Source organism: Neovison vison, chromosome 13 (assembly GCF_020171115.1).
Source record: "Neovison vison isolate M4711 chromosome 13, ASM_NN_V1, whole genome shotgun sequence".
Taxonomy (NCBI): Eukaryota; Metazoa; Chordata; class Mammalia; order Carnivora; family Mustelidae; genus Neogale; species Neogale vison.
The window spans coordinates 106,522,799-106,542,649 of record NC_058103.1 but is presented as its reverse complement, the minus strand read 5'-3'; the positions used below and the strand labels follow the sequence as shown (position 1 = coordinate 106,542,649).

The following is a 19,851-nucleotide window of genomic DNA, read 5'->3' as shown; positions in this document are numbered from 1 at the left end:
TTTAGGGGGCATCTGGGTGGCTTAGTCAGTTAAGTGTCCACTCTTGATTTGAGCTCAGGATCTTAGGGTGTGGGATCGAACCTCGTGGTCTGCTTGGGATTCTCTCTCTTCCTCTTCCCCCACCTCCCTCTCTCTAAAAAAAAAAAAAAAGAAAAGAAAGAAAGAAAAACTAAGGAAGTAAAGTGCTTTAAAAAAAAATCTATCACATTTAATCAGTCGCTTAAATTAAGATAGTTAAAAGAAATTTTTTTTAAAGATTTTATTTATTTATTTGACAGAGAGAGATTACAAATAGGCAGAGAGAGAGAGGAGGAAGCAGGCTCCCCGCTGAGCAGAGAGCCCGATGCGGGACTCGATCCCAGGACCCCGAGATCATGACCCAAGCCGAAGGCAGCGGCCCAACCCACTGAGCCACCCAGGGGCCCAAGATAGTTAAAATTTAAACATGGGTCCAAACATTAATCAAAAGCCTTCCTAGAAAATGGAAATTCCCAAGATTCCTAAAAAATACCAGTTGTGTAAATGGAGTAAGATTTACAAAGTGAATTTAAAAGTTTAAGGAAAACTAGATTTTTTTTATTTTATTTTATTTTATTTTACTTATTTTATTTATTTTTTATTTAAAAGAGTAAGCAAGAAAGGAAGAGAGCACATGCATGAGCGGGGATAGAGGGAAAGGAAGAAGCAGACTTCCGGCGGAGCAGGGATTCCCGAGAAGGGACTCCATCCCAGGATCTTGGGATCTTGTCAGCGGAAGGCAGACACTTAACCAACTGAGCCACCCAGGCACCCCAAGGAAAACCAGGTTTTAAAATTTGTTGATAAATTACTAATTTTTAAAAGTGAGGTAAATGCAAAAACTATTTTCCAACTATAAAAACAACCTCAAAGACCAAAAAAAAAAAAAAGAAAGAAAGAAAAACCAAATCCAAAACCAAAAAAGGCCCTCCCTACCTGACCCCATTTACTGGCAACTGGAAAAACATGATCTTACATCTACTCTTCTTCCCCAGTTCCTCAGCAGGCATCACTAATCCATCCCGGCACTCTTTCCTTCTGGACTCAGAAAGTTGCCTGGAGACAATACCCCCAGCAGCAATCCCAGTCACCTGGAGATGGCAGTGAGCGGAAATCAATTTGCCATCTCGTTCCTTGCGCACGTAGGCATGCGCACATGCGTCCATCCGCCCGGCGCTCTAATAGCATCCATACTACCTCCACTCTGGCACGGCCCCCGGACTACCTTGGCTCACTCAGCTCCAGATGCTGATAGACAGCCGTGGTGGTGGGTAAGGTCAGGATTATCCCCTCCTTGGAAACAAGAGTGGGTAGTGCGGGGACCTGAATTGGGTCAGGGCTGGGGTTCAAACCAGCCCCACCTCGCGCCTTGGCCGCTCCCTCTGCAATATGGACAGACCTTGTGCAGGGTGTCCGTACCTTCTCCCACGTGTAGAGGCGATCAGCCTTTATGATCATGTCCACGAGGCTGACGTGGTTGCTGCGAGCGGCCACTGCCAGGGCGGTTTTCCCTTGCTGCGAGGAAGAAGTAAGGGAAGCCAGAGTTGCTACAGGAGGGCTGTAGAGTGGCCTCTAGCACCTGCTGCAAACGTTCTGCCTCTAAGAAAGCGGCTTCCAGTAAAAAGGAGAGCAGAAATGTTTTCTGGGCATGACGAGGGGCATGGAAGGCATGGGAAGAATGAGGCAGTAATTCCAGCAACTGCCTCTTGTTTAGATTTAGGAAGTCTTAGAGCATATGAAACTCAGCCTGCATAACTCTTCAACATCACCTATGAAATAGGGGTCACCTGGCCCGCTTCTCAGCTGAAACCAGAGCCCAGAGAGGGGGACTGGGATCGTCAAGTCACGTCTGCCCGCCCCCCCTCAGGCCTTTTGCTCCAGGCATCCCGCACAGGGCTGGCCTCAATCTCCAGGCAGGTGCAGGGAGTTGGGAAGCTCCTCCTCGAACCTGGCCAACTGCCCTGGGGCCCAGCTCAAGCCAGGGAGCCCCTCTCCAGGTCTAGCCTCAGGGCCTATTTCTGGCATCCCCCTTCACCCCCCACAGCTCTTCCACACACCTTGTCAAGGATTGTGCAAGCCACTTTCCCTCACAAGCTTGTGACCTCCTTAGCCTTATAACAAGTCATCAGCTCATCTGGAACCTCTGGCCACCTGAGGGAGTAACACCCCCCCCACCGCCCCAGGCACAAAATGCCAGGAAGCTTCCCTACCCCTGACCCACACGGTGATGTGATACTTCTCTACTCCTCCCCCTCACCAATGGGCAACTCAAGGAGCTCAAAATCCGGGGGACCATGAAACAGAAGACAACCACCTCATAGTTCCAGACTAGCAGAAGGGCAGGCTAAGTCCTGAGGGACCTCAAAGGAGGAAGGGGATGGAGGGCTAGGAAGGCTTCCTGGTGGGAGCAGCATCTGAGCTAGTATATAAAGGATGGGAAGTTTTTGGGACGCCTGGGTGGCTCAGTGGGTTAAGCCACTGCCTTCGGCTCAGGTCATGATCCCGGCGTCCTGGGATTGAGTACCACATGGGGCTCCTTGCTCGGTGGGGAGCCTGCCTCTCTTTCCACCTCTCTCTCCACCTCTGCCTGCCTCTCTGCCTGCTTGTGTGCTTTCTCTCTCTCTTTCTGACAAATAAATAAAATCTTAAAAAAAAAAAAAAAAAGGATGGGAAGCTTTCAACAGTCTGAGAGCAGGAGGTTTTTGTAGTAGAGTCTCTGGCAAAGAGGAAGCCATGAAAGCTTGAAATGGAGGCTGGTTGGGAGCAGATGTACCTTATCTCTCAGGTTCAAGTTAACCCCCGCGATGAGGAGCATCTCCGCTATGTCCTGCCTGGCGTGCTCAGCCGCAAGGTGGAGGGGTGTCTGCTGCCTCTGGGGAAGAAGCCAAGGGGATAGGAGAGTAGAAAAGCATGTACAAGTGGCCCAAAACTCAAACCAGGACAGGTCCAAGGTGGGTACACTTCTAACTGCGTCTTAACAAGTTTCTCTAAGAAGTTATGGGAGGGAGTAAGATGGGTTTAGTCATAAACTCAGTACCAGAGAAAACTTGATAAAAACAAAAAAGCAGAAAGAACAAAGGAAAAAAATACCACTTGCTAGCTAAGTCAATCTCTGTAACGAGCCCAGTATAATAATTCTAGTCTTTAATGTAGAATGCTTTTGGTTTGTTGATTTTACATGAGATCATTCCATCTATATATTTTGCACCCATTTTTCTACCTAACTTGTCCACATATTATAAAGCCCATTTTTAACAGCTCCACAGTAATCTATGTCTAACCCATAATCTACCTGATCATTTCTCTTTTATTAAATATTTGGGCCATTTGCAAATTGAAGATTGAGAAGCAGTGTTGCAATGGGTATCTTTGTGCATGAGCTTCTAATGTATTTCTTGAGGCCCAATTCACTGAAGCACAAAGCCTGATCATTTTGAAGGTATGTGCTGCATCTTGTCAAGTTGCTTTCCACTGCTCGTGGTTGTAGGTACAGGCACTGAGGACTGCATGGTTGGGAGGAGGCATGTGGGGAACAGGAATTGAAAGGGCTCCTGACTAAGCACAACTTCAGGACTCAGAGGCCTCTTGTGACACAAGACTGCCCCACTCATCCCTGTCCTGGAAATTTTCCCAAAGCGGAGATAAAAAAATCAGTGAAAGGAGACAGTAGAACGTAGGAAGATGTTTACTGGAGTGTTTGGTGGACCATGGCAGCAACGTGGAAACCACCAAAATGTTCCAAATAGAGAAATGGTTGATAAAATGCCATTCCCTTCAACAAATATTCACACAGCTCTTTTACAAACTAAAGAAGTAATTTCTCAGCTCTGAGCCAGGCTAGGAGATGGCAGCCAAGCCCTGCCAGCCTGGGAGGGTGCCCAGAAGCCCTCCAGGGCCCAAATGGTTTCTGCAACCACTTACGTTGTCTGTGGCATCCAGGTCGCTACCGGCATCGAGGAGGAGCTGGACCAAGGCAGGGAAGTTGTGTTTTACAGCTAGGTGCAGAGGAAAGAGGCCCTGCTGGGGGAGGAGACACATGGGTCATCCTATGGGTCCCTCCCAGGATGGCCCTCACAGGTTGGTAGGTTAGCGCTGGGGGTGGACAGAGGGAAGGCTGTATACAAAAAGTGCTTTTCGGTTTGGCCCTTCTTGCTCCTTGGAGGACATCATTAGCTCAAGGAATCCATAGCCCCAAAGGCTGAAACCCTGGAGTTTCTGCATTGTAAGTTGGGTGGGAGCCTGAAGATCCAAGTCTGAGACCTTGCTATCCCAGGAACTCACTATGTGACTGTGGGCAAGTCATTTCCCTTCAGAAGGACTCTTCATCTAACAAGTGATGTTTCCTGAAAATTCTTTAATATCTCATTGAATCCACACATGAACCTAGGCAGTGTATATAGAAATGGTGTTACTAGTATTTTCTTCTTATGAAGAGGAACGCTGAGGTTCAGAAGACATAAATGACTTGCCCATAGCTAACAAGAACCTTGTGTTACTGGGAGTTTCTCCCCTGAGCACCAAGGTAGGTGCCGATTACTGTTTATGCATGAAAGGAATGAATGAGTCAGCCGGGACCAGAACAGAGACCTCACAAGTCCAACACACATCCAAGGCCTCTCTCAAGGCAAGAAGACTCCTTCATCTATGGTCCCGTATGACTCCCTCCTGACCATACGACAAAGTGGCGATACTGCCATCCTTGTCACTTGGTGATATAGTGACACAGACATAGAGGAATAGTACAAAGCCAGTAAGATTGATGGTGGAAAAACACCCTCATATATTGAGTATAAAAAGATTATAGAACAGAACACACACAGACACACAAAATGATAAAAATGTCTTCTGTCTATTAGTTTAGGCCAGAAATTTTTAAAAATAAAAGAAATGAAAAAGGTTTATTGATATTGGAAAAGAAAATTTAAACTATATGATGATTTTGTAGGCAATGCGACTGTGTATCTAGTCAGGTTAAAAAAGTTATTACTCCCCCCCCAAAAAAACTGTAGTAAAATTAATTCAAAGTCATATAGAAGATAAAACCCAAGTCAATAGCATTCCTGTTTTGAATCCCTACAAGAAATGACATATTTTTTAAAAGATATCTTCTCCATGACAGCCCAAAATACAAAGTATCTATGAAGAGTATAATTGTTAATGGACATATCAAAGGCAAAATAAAGCCATATAACATCACTGAGGGATAGAAAAGAAGACAAAGAAATAGCAAGACTTCATGCTCCTAGTGAAAATATATTAGAAAGATGATCATTTTCTCTTATAAGTTTAATGTAATCCCATGCCCAAATTTCAATAAATATCAAAAAGGATTCTGAAACACATCTAGAAAAAAAAATTTTTTTTAAGATTTTATTTATTTGTCAGAGAAAGAGTACAAGCAGGCAAAGTGGCAGGCAGAAGAGAAGCAGGTTCCCCGCTGAGCAAGGAGCCCGATGTGGGACTCAATCCCAGGACCCTGGGATCAGACCCAAGCTGAAGGCAGTGGCTCAACCAACTGAGCACCCAGGCATCCCTAGAAAAAAATTTTTTTAAACCCAAGTAAAACTACTCTAAGAATTTCAACAGTGTCTTCAGATCATTGCTGAATGGCTGTGAAATCAAAATCCGACCTGAAAAATGTGTGCTGTGGCATTAAATGGGCAGAGACTGAAACTGGCTCAAATGCACATCTCAGGTGAGAAACAAGTTCTGGAAACTTGTCAGAACTAAAAGGACTGGCTTTCCAGGAAGCTGCAAACTATGGAGATAAGATAAGCGAATACACCAGATCTAGCCTCAGTTGTCCTGGAAACACATCTGGGGGAATGTGGTCTGAAAGGGGAATAGAAAGAGAGAAAGTTGTTTTTTGTTTTTTTTTAATATTTTATTTATTTATTTGATAGAGAGAGATCACAAGTAGACAGAGAGGCAGGCAGAGAGAGAGGGAAGCAGGATTCCTGCTGAGCAGAGAGCCCGATGCGGGACTCGATCCCAGGACCCTGGGATCATGACCTGAGCCGAAGGCAGCGGCTTAACCCACTGAGCCACCCAGGCACCCAAGAAAGTCGTTTTTAGTTGTTTTAGATTTTAGTTGTTTTACATTTTATTTATAAAAAACAAAAGAACCAAAAAGTACACAAGATACCTAGTGAAAGCCTTCTTCCACCCCTACCACCCATCTGTTACACTCTGCACTCCTAAACCCCACTGATAATCTTTCTTTTTTTTTTTTTTTTTTTTTTTGATCAGAGAGAAAGAATAAGCAGGGGAGCGACAGGCAGAGGGAGAAGCAGGCTCCCGCTGAGCAAGGAGCCTGATGCAGGCCTCCATCCTGGGACTCCAGAATCATGACCTGAGCCGAAGGCAGATGCTTAACCAACTGGTTAACCCAGGTACCCCCAATAACTGTTTTTATTACACATATGAGCCGCATCTTGCAGCAATCTGAAAGGACAGAGGAGGGCAGGGCATCCCTAAAAGAGACCAGGATGGCTCCATAGTACTGGCTAATACTATGATGGCTCATAGTATTGGCTGTATTGCCTTGCATCAGAGGGAGGGGACATCCATACTAGAGACAGCCAAAGATCCCCAGCTAGCAGAACACTGGTCCTCCTGGACCACCAGATAGAGGTAGCTGAAGTTGGTGAATGTTTAGCTGGTATTCATTCATTCAGTGAGTATGTATAGATTGTCCACTGTGTGCAAAGTACATTCTAGGCACTGAGGATCTAGCAGTGGACAGAACAGACAAAGCATCATCAGCAACAGCATCAGCAAAGAGTTTGCATTCTGTTGGGGAAAACTGATAATAAACACAAGAAACAACTTGTCCTATCAGTTGTGCCAAATGCTAAGAAGAAAGCAGATCCCATCGGAGGCAGAAAGTCATCAGAGATGGGGAAACAAATGGGAGTGTCTGCTCTTTTAGAAGAGTGAACAGAGGTTGAGGTTGCCTCTGATGAACAGACACTAGGGGTGGCCGCTGTGTTAACTGAATCAGCCCTCAACAGGGGCGGAAAGAGCACGAAACCCCTACAGGAAACAGTTCATAGTAATAGTCCATTAAATTTAAGTATTTAATAAGATGTGTCACAGAAGGGAGGCTTATTAAGTAAGAGGTGTTGAGATAAGTAGTCAGTCATTTTGGAAGGAAAAATACACATCAATCCCTGTTTGATACCATAGATATTTAAAATTTGATTTTTTAAAAAATCTGATTTTTAAAAGTTGGCGTTTAAAAATTTATGGAGGGGAGCGCCTGGGTGGCTCGGTGGGTTAAGCCTCTGCCTTTGGCTCAGGTCATGATCTCAGGGTCCTGAGATGGAGCCCCGCATCGGGCTCTCTGCTCAGCAGGGAGCCTGCTTCCTCCTCTCTCTCTCTGCCTGCCTCTCTGCCTACTTGTGATCACTCTCTCTGTCAAATAAATAAATAAAATCTTTAAAAATAAATAAATAAAATAAAAATTTATGGAGGGGTGTTTGGCTGGCTCAGAAGAGCATGCAGCTCTTGATCTTGGGGTTGTGAGTTCAAGCCCATGTTGGGTGTAGAGATTACTTAAATAAATGATAAATAAGATAAATCTTTAAAAATCAACTTATGAAAAAATTAGAAGAGAACAAATTATTTTGAAGTTAGGAGCAAAGAGATTCATTTGCCAGGCGTAGACACCATATTAAAAAAGCAAAGGAAAAACATCAGATTTGACTTGTTAGGATCTTCACTCTTTAGGACTGTGTCTTTTGACACTGTTACTACCAGCAGATTATTTTCATTTTTTTAAAAAATGTAAATGTAACAAAAATAATATAAGTAAATAAATAGGGGCAAACCTAGCCCAAATGAAAAGGTAAACAACTTACCAGGAAGAAATCTTTGTTGTCAACATTGGAGGCAGAAGGCTGATACATACTACATACAGAGTAGTATACAGTAGTAGTAAAGTACTAGTAGTAGTAAAGAGTAGTAAAGATGCAAACTAATTGAAAAATCTAATTAGATCCCTACATGTGAATACGCAATTTGAAGAGACAATTTACCACAAATGGAAAAATGTTCACTTTTGATAATAATCGAAGGGGTGTAAATTAAGACAATGATGAGGGATACTTGATATTTGTTTTTTAAAGTTTATCTTCTTGTATATTCATTACACCCATCATGCACCTCAGACTCACAACCCTGAGATCCAGAGTCCCAGGCTCTTCTGACTGAGCCTACCAGGTGCTGCTGGGGTCTTTTTTAATTGGGAGAAAATGTAAAGCTCTTGGGGTAAGAGGACCAGGACACTCGCAGCCTGGACACTGCTCGTGGTTCTGCAGATGCGCACAAGACTTTCAGGACGTGGTCCAGATTACATATCAAGAGCTAGAAAGATGCTCACAATATTTGACCTCAAATTCCCTATGTCTGAGAATCTTTCCAAAAAAAGAAAAGAAGTCATATGCATACAGCTGTGCTACCTGTACTGGCAAGTAAGCCAGATGCTCTATCCCAGTGGAGGAGGTTGATAAATCCCGGTGCCTCCATTCATCAGACCAGACGTCACCATCAGTACCTATGCAGCCACATGGAAATGCTCGTGATTATCTGGACCCAAAATTATATACATAGTATAATTCTAACCAAAGTAGTATACATATATATATAGTATATGTAGTATAATCTATACCAAAGTAGGCAATTGAAAAAAAGAGAGTAAATAAAGAAGAATATTTGTGCCAGGGTAGTAAAAATCTGGATGATTCTGTTTTCCAAACTTCCTTTTATGTTTCATTTCTTTAAAAAATTTTTTAAGTTCAACTTTGTTGGTGGGTTTAAAGTTTTATTCAAATATGTAGAGATATTCCTACAGAAGAGTAAATATTAAAATCATTTTAATTATCTCCAATTAATTTATAGTCCTACAATGATTATTCTAAATCTTATATTGGTTTTTAAATTTTATTTATATTTTTATTAATCTTTTTCTTAACATATAATGTATCATTTGTTTCAGGGGTATAGTTCTGTGTTATTTTTTTTTTAAAGATTTTATTTATTTATTTGACAGACAGAAGTCTCAAGTAGGCAGAGAAGCAGGCAGAGAGAGAGAGAGAGGAGGAAGCAGGCTCTCTGCTGAGCAGAGAGCCCGACGCGGGGCTCGATCCCAGGACCCTGGGATCATGACCCGAGCTGAAGGCAGAGGCTTAACCCACTGAGCCACCCAGATGCCCCAGTTATTTTTTTTTTCATCATGATAATGTGTACTCTTTAATTCCCATGGCCTGTTTTATCCATCCCTCCACCTACCTCCCCTCTGGCAACCATTAGTTTGTTCTCTAAAGTTAAGAGTCTGTTTCTTGGTTTGCCCCTCTCTCTCTCTCTTTTTTTTTTAAGATTTTATTCATTTATTTGACAGCGAGAGATTACAAGTAGGCAGAGAGGCAGGCAGAGAGAGAGAGGAGGAAGCAGGCTCCCTGCTGAGCAGAGAGCCCGATGCGGGACTCGATCCCAGGACCCTGAGATCATGACCTGAGCCGAAGGCAGAGGCTTAACCCACTGAGCCACCCAGGCGCCCTCTCTCTCTTTTTTTTTTCCTTTACTTGTGTGTTTTGATTCATAAATTCCACATATGACCAAAATCATGTGGTATTTGTCTTTCTCTAACTGACTTATTTCCTTAGCGTTATATGTTCTAGCTCCATCCGTGTTGTTGCAAATGGCAAGATTTGGCTGAATAATATTCCATTTACTATATATACCACACTTTCTTTATCCATTTACCTATCAATGGACACTTGAACTGTTTCCATAGTCTGGCTATTGTAAATAATGCTTCAATAAACATAGGGGTGCATGTATCCCTTTGAATTAGTGGTTTTGTATTTTTCAAATAAATATCCAGTAGTGCAATTACTGGATCATAGGGTAGCTCTATTTTTAATTTTTGAGGAATTTCCACACTGTTTTCCAGAGTGGCTGCACCAGTTTGCATTCCCACCAACAGTGCAAGAGGCTTCCTTTTTTCCACATCCTCATCAACACTTGTTACTTATGTTTTTTATTTTAGCCATTCTGACCCGTATGAGGTGATCTATCATTGTAGTTTTTTTTTTTAAAGATTTTATTTATTTATCAGAGAGAGAGGGGGAGAGAGCAAGCACAGGCAGACAGAATGGCAGGCAGAGGCAGAGGGAGAAGCAGGCTCCCTGCTGAGCAAGGAGCCCGATGTGGGACTCCATCCCAGGACGCTGGGATCATGACCTGAGCCGAAGGCAGCTGCTTAACCAACTGAGCCACCCAGGTGTCCCTGTCATCGTAGTTTTGATTTGCATTTCCCTCATGATGACATATTGAGCATCTTTTCTTGTGTGTATTGGCCATCTGGATGTCTTCTTTGGAGAAATGTCTGTTTGTGTCTTCTGTCCATTTTTAAATTGGATTATTTGTTTTTTGGGTGTTGAGTCTTTATAGATTTTGGATCACTAACCCTTTATCAGATATGTCATTTGCAAATATCTTCTCCCATCCCATTGCCTTTTAGTTTTGTTGAGTGTTTCCTTTGCTGTGCAGAAGCTTTTAATTTTGATGTAGTCCCAATTGTTTATTTTTGCTTTTGTTTCCCTTGCCTCCAGAGACCTTTCTAGAAAAAAGTAGCTATGGCTGGGTGCTTGTGGGGCTCAGTGCGTTAAACATCCACCTTTGGCCCAGGACCCTGGGATCAAGTCCCACACCCAGACCCCTGATCAGTGGGGAGTCTGCTTCTCCCTCTGCCTGCCACTCCCCCTGCTTGTGCTCTCTCTCTCTCCCTCTCAAAAATAAATAAATGAAAATTCTTTTTTTTTTTTAAAGATTTTATTTATTTTTTGACAGAGATCACAAGTAGATGGAGAGGCAGGCAGAGAGAGAGAGAGAGATTGAGAGGCTCCCCGCTGAGCAGAGAGCCCCATGCGGGACTCGATCCCAGGACCCTGAGATCATGACCTGAGCCGAAGGCAGCGGCTTAACCCACTGAGCCACCCAGGCGGCCGAAAATTCTTTTTTTTTAAGATTATTTATTTATTTATTTGACACAGAGAAAGAGAGAGAGATCACAAGTAGACAGAGAGGCAGGCAGAGAGCAAGGAGGAAGCAGGCTTCCTGCTGAGCAGAGAGCCCGATGCAGGGCTCAATCCCAGGACCCTGGGATCATGACCTGAGCTGAAGGCAGAAGCTTAACCCACTGAGCCATCCAGGTGCCCCATAAATGAAAATTCTTAACCAACTTAGCTACCCAGGCACGCCTTAATAAATGAAAATTCTTTAAAAAAAAAAAAAGTTGCTATGGCCAATGTCAGAGAAATTACTGCCTTTGTTCTCTTCAAGGATTTTTATGGTTTCAGGTCTCACATTTAGGTCTTTTATCCATTTTGAGCTTATTTTTGTGTGTGGTGGAAGTGGTCCAGTTTCATTCTTCTGCATGTGGCTGCCCAGTTTCCCCAGCACTATTTGTTGAACAGACTCTTCTTCCCATTGTATGTACGTTCGTCTTTTATCGAAATTAATTGACCATGTAATTGTGGGTTCATTTTCTGTTCTATTCCATTGATCTGTGTTTCTGTTTTTATGTCAGTACTATACTGTTTTAATTGCTACAGCTTTGAAATATAACTTGAAGTCTGGAATTATGATACCTCTAATTTTGTTCTCCTTTTTCAAGATTGTTTTGGTTATTCAGGGTCTTTGTGGTTCCATACAAATTTTGTGGTTCTAGCTCTGTGAAACATGCTGTTGGTATTTTGAGAAGGTTTGCATTAAATCTGTAGACTGCTTTGGGTGTTATAGACATTTTAATATTTGTTCTTCCAACCCTGAGCATGGAATGTCTTTCCATTTCTTTGCATCAACTTGAATTTCTTTCATCAGTGTTTTATAGTTTTCAGAGTACAGGTCTTATACCTCTTTGGTTAAGTTTATTCCTAGATATTTTATTGTTTCTGGTGCAATTGTAGATGTGATTATTTTCTTAATTTCACTTTCTGCTATTTCATTATTAGCGTATAGGAATGCAACAGATTTCTGTACATCGATTTTATATCCTACAACTTTACTGAATTCATTTATCAGCCCTAGTAGTTTCTTGGTGGAGTCTTTAGGATTTTCTGTACATTGTATCATGTCATCTGCAAATAATGAGAGTTTTACTTCTTCCTTACCAATTTGGATGCCTTTTATTTGTCTGTGTTGTCTAATTGCTGTGGCTAGGGCTTCCAGTGTTGAATAAAAGTGGTGATAGTGGACATCCTTTCCTTGTTACTGAACTTAGTGGAAAAGCTCTCAGTTTTTCTCCATTAAGTATGATGTTGGCTGTGGATTTTTCATATAACACCTTGATTATGTTGAGATATGTTCCTTCTAGACCTACTTTGCAGAGGTCTTTTATCACAAATAGATATTGTACTTTGTTGTATGCATTTTCCACATCTATTGAAATAATATGGTTTTTATCCTTTCTCTTATTGATGTGATGTGGGATTGTTCTCTTAATTTCACTTTCTGCTGTTTCATTATTAGTGTACAGAAATGCAAAAGGTTTCTGTACGTTGATTTGGTACCCTTAAGTTGATTTTTTTAAAAATATTTTATTTATTTGACAGAGAGAAATCACAACTAGGCAGAGAGGCAGGCAGAGAGAGAGGAGGAAGCAGGCTCCCTGCAGAGCAGAGAGCCCGATTCTGGGCTTGATCCCAGGACCCTGGGATCATGACCTGAGCCGAAGGCAGAGGCTTTAACCCACTGAGCCACCCAGGCGCCCCACCTTAAGTTGATTTTTTTTTTTTTAGATTATTTATTTATTTGACAGAGAGAGATCACAAGTAGACAGAAAGGCAGGCAGAGAGAGAGGAGGAAGCAGGCTCCCCGCTGAGCAGAGAGCCCAATGCGGGACTTGATCCCAGGACACTGAGATCACGACCTGAGCCGAAGGCAGCAGCTTAACCCACTGAGCCACCCAGGCACCCCTTAAGTTGATTTTTTAATCGGAAAAAACACAACTCTCAGCTGGAAAAATAAACATGTGAGCATGTAAAAGGATAAAAGGTTGGGATATTTAAGAAGATGAGCTTTATATGACTTTAGAACAAATTAGGAGGCAACAATAATTAAAATGCTATGGTACCAGCAAAAGATTACACATATAACTTATTGAAAGAGAATCACTTGCCCAGACATAGAGCCTATCATATATCAAAATGTGAATATGTGATAAAGGAAAGAATGAGAAAGTGCTAAGAAATGTTATAATTATTTAATAAATGTACCTGACATAGAAATATTTTAAAAAATTGGGAGGGGGAAATCTATTGAGTAATATATCATACTATATACAAAAAAATACAGTGTAGAGCACCCGGCTGGCTCAGTCACTAAGGGTCTGCCTTCAGCTCAAATTATGATCCCAGGGTCCTGGGATCGAGGCCCACATCGGGCTCTCTGCTCAGCATGGAGCCTGCTTCCTCCTTTCTCTCTGCCTGCCTCTCTGCCTACTTGTGATCTCTGTCTGTCAAATAAATAAATAAAATCTTAAAAAAAATAAATAAATAAATAAATAATTCAAAACTTGCATCAAGAATACCTGTGATTACACAAACAGTTACATCTTCGACATGTCGAAAAGTTGTTAGAGCAAGCAACAGTAACATATATTATGATCCAAGAGTAATAACCTCAAAGAAATTGGTTAAAGAAAATCCACACAAATATAGACAAAAGATTAGAAGAAATAACTCACAATAGAAGAACTTCAACTAGAAAAACAAATTCCTGGGAAAATTCAGGGTCAACAGCAATCAAAGAGATTCTAAATAAAGCAATAACAAAGAATCACTTAACTATGAAATTTATAGAAATGTTAATACCTAATATCGGTGAAAGGTCACTTATAAATTATTGGGGGCTACGTAATCTGAACTTTCTAGAAAGGATTTAACAGATTACATGAAGAATCACAAAAATGTTTTTACCACTTGACCCAGAAATCCTATTTGGAGAATTCATATATGATGCAAAAGAAAATACAAAGTTACAAGCCATAAGGATGTTCATAAATCATTATTTATCCTGACAAAGTAAAAAACAAATACTTAACAGCAGAGGAACTGTTAAGTGTGATGTAGTCATTGAACCACACACATCTGGCATTAAAAATGGTTGCTAGAGGGGCGCCTGGGTGGCTCAGTGGGTTAAGGCCTCTGCCTTCGGCTCAGGTCATGATCCCAGGGTCCTGGGATGGAGCCCCACATTGGGCTCTCTGCTCAGCAGGGAGCCTGCCTTTATCCTCTCTGCCTGCCTCTCTGCCTACTTGTGATCTCTGTCTGTCAAATAAATAGATAAAATCTTTAAAAAAAAAAAAAAGGTTGCTAGAAAAAAAATAAAAATAAATAAATAAAATTTTTTAAAAAATGGTTGCTAGAATGTCCACAATAGCCAAGCTATAGAAAGACCCTAGATGTCCATCAACAGATGAATAGATAAAGAAGACGTGGTATATATACATATACAATGGAATACGCAGCCATCAAGAGAAATGAAATCTTGCCATTTGCAACGAGGTGGATGGAACTAGAGGGTATTATGCTGAGTGAAATAAGTCAGTCAGAGAAAGACAATTTTCATACGATCTCCCTGATATGAGGAATTTGAGAGGCAACATGGGGGGTGTTGGGGGTAGGGAAGGAAAAAATAAAACAAGATGGGATCTGGAGGGAGACAAACCATAAGAGACTCTTAATCTTACAGAACAAACTGAGGGTTGCTGAGGGGTGGTGGGGAGGAATGGGGTGGCTGGGTGATGGACATTGGGGAGGGTATGAGCTATGGTGAGTGTTGTGAAGTGTGTTAGCCTAATGATTCACAGACCTGTACCCCTCGGGCAAATCATACATTATATGTTAATTTTAAAAAATGATTGCTAGAAAAACTAGCAACATAGTTTTGGATAGTTCCCACTGGACTCGAATCAAAATTCTGGTGTCTTGATGGTTAAAAACAAATACGCATCCCCCTTTCCAGAATTCTGCCTTAGCCTGGATTCTTTATAGCTAGAGGTACCCTACACATATGAAGAAACTGGAAGGGAATAAAGAAAAGTCATTGCTTTACTGGGTTGCTGGGATTAGGGATGCCTTCTTTCTCTATATTCCGATGAACTGTGCTATATTGTTCTTACTACTTTTAAATATAGTGTTTATTTAAGAAATGACCTCTAAAAAACAAATAAAAACAAAAGAAAAATAAATGACTCCTTTCTAATTTAAACAATAGATAGTTCCTCATTTACATAATAGGACTAATAACAGTACCTAAAGATAAAGAAACAAAGGCCCAGGGAGGTCAAAGCAACTTGCTCAAGGTCATTCAGTTTGTGACAGGCCCTGCCAGGCCTCAAAGCCAGGTTGTCTAACAAAGTCTGTGTCTAAACCACAAGAATATACTGTCCCCTATGAGTGTACCACACAACATAAGCAAAAAATGAAAAACCAAGAGGCTAAATTTGTAAAATAAAAGACCATCACTAAGTCCCAATGGCTAAATAAGTGGAGAACACATGCGAATAACTCACTTGGGAGGAAATGCACCTTGTTTGCTAACCCTGTCCTAGAAAGAAGCTTATCTGACTCTCCCTCATGCTAGCTACCTGGCCCTCCAGTCCTGGCCCTCATCCCAACCCCAGGGGCACAAAGCACCTGTCTGTGCTGTGCTTTATCAGGGAAGTCATGGAGACTTTGCAGTGGGGACCCCTTCAACCCAGGCCCCCACACTTACATGATCAGCCATGTTGGTGTGGCCTCCTGAGTGGATGAGGGTCCGGGCCATGTCCTCAGAGCCACCGAGGACTGCATAGTGGAGACAGCTCTGTTTTTTCTAGAGGGAAACAGGCATCAGTGCCCTGTCCTGAAAGTCCCTCACAGTGGGGCTTTGGTATCCATTATTCCATTTCTCTCTCTCTCTCTCTCTCTGTCTCTCTCTCTCTCTCTCTCTCTCTCTCACACACACACACACACACACACACACACACCCCTCCGGGATGATTACCCTCTTGAACCCTGAGGCTGGAGAAATCAATGCCTTGCCCAGGCCTGGTGACTAGTAAAAGGAGCTCACCGTGGTCCTGGCTTCTCCCCGCTTCCTGTCACAAACTGCAGAACATACATCAAAGCCCACACAATTCCTAGGCTGGTAAAGACATGCGGGGTATACTCGGGTTTTCAAAGAGGGGAGCAAGTAAGATTTGCCAGCACAGAGCAAACTGCACCTGGTACACACAGCCCTGCCGGAGCTGGTCTCAGCCGTCCGAGCGGGAGCCGGGAAGCGCTGAGGCAAGGCTTCATCCCAATGGGCCTTCTGAGTGCTCCCTTTCAATCCAAGCCCACCCCCAGCCAAACAGCAACCCACATGAGCTACCCCGCTCCCCGCTCCACCAGGCGGACCCCTCTAGACGACCAGCTGTCCCAGACTGCCCAGACTGTTCCCCAGGACTTTCAGTTTGAAAACCAGAGCAGTGTGGGGCAAACTGGGACAAGCTGCTCACTCTCCCAAAGTCCTGTCTGAACTGAGAGCACAGGGTGAGTGGGAACCAGTTCACCTCGCAGCAGGAAATGTAATCACTTTGAGTCAGCCCCTGTTTCAGAGGCCCTGCGAGTGGTGGGGTGTCCGGATAGAATGTGTCCCCTGCCGGAAACCGCAAACCAAGGCAAGAGCACAGGGCCCAGGGCAGTGGGCAGCTCCAGCCCTGCCCATGTCCACCAGATGGACACGACCTCCCCAGTCCCTAAACTCCTATGCTGCTACTGCTGGGGAGATGGGCTTGACACTTCACCTCTACGTCCCCTCCCAGTCCGGAGCACTGCTCTGGGCGTAGAGAAAGGGCTGCTGCTCAAAGAGCAGCACCATGCAGATGTGAGGACGCAGTGGGTTTCCCTGGGGCAGCTACTTTCCCCCTCAGGGTGGCTCTTGGCCTCATCCCAACACCCTAAGGCAGCAAGGTGTACCTGCTAGGGAAATTCTGCAAATTATGTGTTTTGTGACTTATGAAGTAGTATTCACATTTGGGGGAGGTTAACACTGATGTTATTGAATTTACATTTGCCATTTTGCTACTTATTTTCTACATGTTTCCTGTCCTTTTTGTTCTTCTGTTTCTCCTTGATTGCCTTCTTTTGTGTTAAACATTATTCGCATACTATCTTAATTCCCGGGCTTTTAAACTATTTTTGCTATTATATTTTATTTATTATTATTGAAATTTAGAACATACAGAGAATTCCAAACTCTGAAGCTATTCAATCAGTGAAAAGAGATTGTCATTGATCTAAAAGTAAAAAGCAAAACAAAACAAAAACGGCAACTCCCTACCTAAGGCCACGATACCCCGTTCCAGGACACACAGAGAATTTCCAGTGGCTGCTTAAGGAGTCAGTAGTGAGGGAGAGAGGAGGCCTGTCCTGGGCTCCAGCTCTGGGCGCTGGGGTGGCTCATGCACAGGCAAGGCAAACCTTCCAGGCCATGAGCTCTGCAGTCTAGGGAACAGGCTTTTTGGCGTCAGCTTGGCTTTTTGCTGGCTTGTGACCCGTGAAAGTCACTGGATCTCTCTAAGCTTCTGTTTCTTCATCAGCATAACAGGGGGAACTTTCTGAAGTAACTTGTAAAGGGGGCCCACAAAATATCAAGTACCCAGCAATAAAAAGACACAAACAGGTGTCAAGCTCCTAGCACCCCTGGATGCTGGGAGGTGTATTTACTCCACCCAGCAATGGAAGAACGTGACTACATAGCGTCCCCATTTTATGGCTGGGAGATGAGGCTCATCGAATTGAAGTGACTTGCCCTTGGTCACAGGGCTCAGCAGCGGAAAAGCCAAGAGCAGACCCCCGGGGCCTGAGGCCTGAAGGCCCCTATTTGCACATGTTCAGGAATCATTGGCAAGGTTAGAGTTAGTGTTCAGAAGCCAAGGGCAGACATCCGTCCCCCGGGGAGGACTGACTACCTGGGTGAGGGCATTCACACAGCTCCCAGCCTCAAGGAGCAGCTGTACACAGTCGGGGTGGACACCTTCAGCCGCCGCGTGCAGGGCAGTCAGACCTTCCTGAAACACACGGGGTGAGTGTGAGGATGGCAGGGAGGCTGAGGCCAGACTCTGAGATGAGAGGACCCTTTGCGCTAAGGCGCCAGAGCGCTAGGAGCTCTCCATGGTCACACTACTGAGGACGACAATCTGGGTCATTATCCGTGGTTCCCTGAGCCCCGTACCCAATTTTCTCTGCTCAGGTCTCACCCTCCACGCTGCCCCGCCCCCTGCCCTCGGTCTATGCCTTCTCACTCCAGGAAGCCTCTAGCAGAGGACAATCAGGCTGCACCTTGGGCCGTCCGTTCCTGGAAAGCAGGGAGCAAGCAAGCGTCTCTGCCTCCTCTGGGCGGTGACTCACCACGTTCTGCTCCTCCAGATCCAGCCTGATGTCCACAAGCCGCTGCAGCACAGCCAGGTGGCCCCGGCCGGCAGCCAGGTGAAGGGCCGTGTTCCCCTCCTGCAGGCAGAAGGGCTCCCGAGGGACTGGTAGAATCACAGACCCTTGAAGGCCCTGGGGACCTGCTGGAAATGCCCCTCATTGTATAGACATGGAAGCTGAGGTCCAGAGAGGGGAAGTGACACATCTAGGGTCACAGAGCAAGTCGATGAAAAACTGCAGCCCCGAATGCTGGGCCAATGTCTCCCTGCCCCTGAGAAATATGCCTCGAACTGCAGCCAGGGGCACTTCCAAGGTCCAAGTCTTGGTCTTTCCTTACACTTGAAGGCAGACACAATACGTGGGGGTAAAAAAATCCCTACTTTGCATGCCCCTGTCTAAAGCCAGTCCCTCCTTGAACCATCCTAGATCCATCCCCTCCCCCTGCTCAAGGCCACAGCTCCAAGGACTGTCCTTGGCGCTCAGGTTGTGCCCAGGCCCAGTTCAAGGTGGTAGCTTCTCACTGAAGAGTGTGGCCCTGCTGACCACACTATTTAAAACTGCAACTCCAGGGGCACCTGGGGGGCTCAGGCAGTGCCTTTGGCTCAGGGCACAATGTCCGGAGTCCTGGGATGGAGCCCTGCATTGGGGCTCAGTGGGGAGTCTGCTGCTTCTCCCTCTGCCCATCCCCTTATTGCTTGTGCTGTCACTCATGTGTGTGCTCTCTCCCTCTCAAATAATAAAATCTTAAAATAAAACTGCAACTCTCAGGGGCGCCTGGGTGGCTCAGTGGGTTAAAGCCTCTGCCTTTCAGTTCAGGTCGTGATCCCAGGGTCCTGGGATCAAGCCCCGCATCAGGCTCTCTGCTCAGCGGGGAGCATGCTTCCTCCTCTCTCTCTGCCTGCCTCTCTGCCTACTTGTGATCTGTCTGTCAAATAAATAAATAAAATCTTTAAAAATACATATTTTTAAAAAAACCCTGCAACTCTTACCCTCCCGTCCTCCTGATCACCTGATCTTGCTGGACTTTTCCTTCCCTTTTCCCCCCATAGCACTGATAAACTAACACACTATAATTTGCTTGTATACTATGCTTATTGTTTATTGTCTGACTCTTCCTGCTAGAACATAAACACCTCAAGGGCAGGGATTGCTATTTTTGTTCTCCAGCGTTTCCCCAAGTGCCTAAAATAGGGTCTGGGGCATGTGGCAGATATTCAGTAAAATATTTGTCCAGTGAGTAAATACTGTGATGGAGAGACTGACATGTGACTCCTGGCACTTGAGAGCCACAGGCTGGTAGTTGTCTCACACTTGAGAAGTCTAAAGATGATGCAACACAGCCAAGGGAGGTGGCTCCCCTGGGTGTGGC

General features: G+C 44.1%; 1 protein-coding gene across 1 annotated transcript in view; it reads right to left on the bottom strand.

Moving 5' to 3' along the window:
• The window catches only part of ANKDD1A (ankyrin repeat and death domain containing 1A), a 43,654-nt gene that overhangs the window by 6,829 nt on the left and 16,974 nt on the right, over positions 1-19,851 (bottom strand). The window contains exons 7-12 of the mRNA XM_044229581.1: positions 18,462-18,560; positions 18,023-18,121; positions 15,802-15,900; positions 3,940-4,038; positions 2,792-2,890; positions 1,438-1,533 (exon numbers count right to left, since the gene is read on the bottom strand). Of these exons, the coding sequence (XP_044085516.1) occupies positions 1,438-1,533; positions 2,792-2,890; positions 3,940-4,038; positions 15,802-15,900; positions 18,023-18,121; positions 18,462-18,560 (591 nt within the window). The remainder of the gene's footprint in view (positions 1-1,437; positions 1,534-2,791; positions 2,891-3,939; positions 4,039-15,801; positions 15,901-18,022; positions 18,122-18,461; positions 18,561-19,851) is intronic.